Genomic DNA, 2,640 nt, shown 5'->3' on the forward strand with positions numbered 1-2,640 from the left:
GCTTTACACACTGAGATTAATGGGATCCCCAGGGAGGTAGTCTATGATGAATTAGAGCAGATTATGTTATGTGGCAGCTTGAATGGGAGGGGAGTTTAAGGGAGGACAGTTACATGTATATATACAGCCGAGTTCCTTTGCTGCTCATCTAAAATTGTCACAAGATTGTTAATCAGCTGTATCCCAATACAAAATAAAAGGTGTTTTTAAAATGTAAAAAAAAAAAAGAATTAAAGCAGAATGAGACTGAAGTTTTGAAATTAACAGGAGTACTTCATCATTCTATTTGTTGCCCTAACTGTTTCAGTGCCCTTTCCTAAGGCCTTTCTCTCCGCTGAACCATGCCTGAGTGATATTTCTCCTCTTCCCTTTCATAGACCTTGGACTTGGGATGCAGAAACCTCAGCTCTTGATTCCTGCCATGACTGTGCCAAATGGAACTCTGGTCCACCCAGCATACTTCCTGCTGGTGGGCATCCCCGGCCTGGGACCTAACACCCACTTTTGGCTGGCTTTCCCACTGTGTTGTATGTACGCCTTGGCCACCCTGGGCAACCTGGCCGTTGTCCTCATCATCTGTGTGGAAAGGCACCTGCATGAGCCCATGTACCTCTTCCTGGCCATGCTTTCCACCACTGACCTAGTTCTCTCCTCCGTCACCATGCCCAGGATGGTCAGCCTCTTCCTGACGGGCGTCCAGGAGATCGAGTTCAATGCCTGTCTGGCCCAGATGTTCCTTATCCATGCTCTGTCAGCCATGGAGTCAGCTGTCCTGCTGGCCATGGCGTTTGACCGCTTTGTGGCCATCTGCCACCCGCTGCGGCATGCTTCTGTACTCACAGGGCCTACGGTCGCCAAGATTGGACTAGCTGCCCTGACCAGAGGGTTTGTACTCTTCCTCCCCCTGCCCTTCATCCTGAAGCGGCTGTCGTACTGCCGAAAGCACACTGTCACACACTCCTTCTGTCTGCACCAAGATATCATGAAGCTGTCCTGTACTGACACCACGGTCAATGTGGTGTACGGGCTCTTTATCATCCTCTCGGTCATGGGCGTCGACTCCCTCTTCATTGGCTTCTCCTATATCCTCATCCTGAGGGCCGTGTTGGAGCTGTCCTCTCAGGGGGCAGCTCTCAAAGCTTTCAACACCTGCATCTCCCATCTCTGTGCTGTGCTGGTCTTCTACGTGCCCCTCATCGGGCTGTCCGTGGTGCACAGGCTGAGTGGCCCCACTTCCCTGCTCCATGTGGTTATGGCTAATATCTATCTACTGCTACCGCCTGTGGTTAACCCTATAGTCTATGGAGCCAAAACCAAGGAGATTCGTTCTCGGGTCTTCCATATATTCTCACAGAAGGGCAGCTGAGCAGATTTCCTCCCCAGTGTCCTTAGTCCCTACCAAAGATGGCAGGGTGCAGCCCTGTTGAATGTCTTGGTGATTGGAACATCTCACCTACTGGGCTCTCTGCTCCAAGTTATCTAAGTAGACCTTCAATTTCTATCTCCAGAAATGGGTCACTTCAGAAGAACCAGTTTTGACAGGACATGCTGGATAGTGATCACCCTACACTCCCTTCCTGTGGTGACCTTGCCTTATTTCTCTCTCCCAAGTAGAAAATACATGTAATTTTGATATGCAAAGGCTGTAAATGATACACATCATGATTCATTCCAGTCTTGATGTATGATTTTTATTATTTTGCTCCAATGTATCCACATCAGTGAATATGTGTTAACTATAACTTCTGTCTTGGATCCCAAAGAGGTAACACAGTCATCTTTAAGGGTTAATAAAGGTATTTGTGTGATGGTGATTGAAGGGAGGGGAGGGAGATGGTAGTAAGCAAAGAGACAGCTCCCACGAAGTGTTTATGTTTCTATATATATGGGGGTGTATTCATGTGGAATCTGCCAAAGTCATCTATGTGGTTCTATTGGAAATTATTTTTCCATAAGGGTGATGTTTATCTTGGTTGTAGCTGTGAGTACGTAGGTTTGTTTGTGTGGCTATATGTGATTTTAGCCTGTGTGTGTGTAAGTACACAGAATGTGTGCCAGCTGGTCTCCCTGGGAGCTGTGTCCTGTCATGTATAATATTTTGTGAATAATGTCTGTAATTCCACATTTATTGTGTTTATGTGATCTCTGTTAGTTTGTATATGATATGCACCTATGTGAGAATGGTTGGAGAACATGTGTATCTAATGAGAATAGATGCCTCTTTTTATACTCATATTTTAATATGTAAATGTAGAATGTAATATGTAATAATGTAGAATGTATTAATAATATATTAAAGGTAGGGTGTAGAATGTAGAATGTTGCTTATTTGTAACAATGTAGACTATATAATACACATAAGTGTGTGGAATATGTGGTGTTGGGATGGCTGTGATTTTTGGCTTATTTATCTTTGGGTGTATGCCTGTGATGCAAAGTATTTGTGATATGAAATCCTTTTGTGTAATATATATGTCTTTAGTCATTTATAGATGGAATATAATATCTGAAGGGTATGTGTTTACAAATGTGTGTGTGTATGTATGTATTGTTTGTGATTACTATGTTTTAAGACATATTGCACTCATTTGTTCAATGGGTGTGGCTTATAAGGCACAAGAATGTGCCATAATGAACTGG

General features: G+C 44.0%; 1 protein-coding gene across 1 annotated transcript; it reads left to right on the forward strand.

The window, feature by feature from the left end:
• Positions 1-391: 391 nt before the first annotated feature.
• LOC136175776 (olfactory receptor 51D1) lies at positions 392-1,366 on the forward strand. The gene has a single exon (XM_065945997.1). It carries the CDS (start codon positions 392-394, stop codon positions 1,364-1,366), a length of 975 nt encoding a protein of 324 aa, XP_065802069.1.
• Positions 1,367-2,640: the final 1,274 nt, after the last annotated feature.

The sequence above is a fragment of the Muntiacus reevesi genome, chromosome 9 (genome assembly GCF_963930625.1).
Source record: "Muntiacus reevesi chromosome 9, mMunRee1.1, whole genome shotgun sequence".
Classification (NCBI taxonomy): domain Eukaryota; kingdom Metazoa; phylum Chordata; class Mammalia; order Artiodactyla; family Cervidae; genus Muntiacus; species Muntiacus reevesi.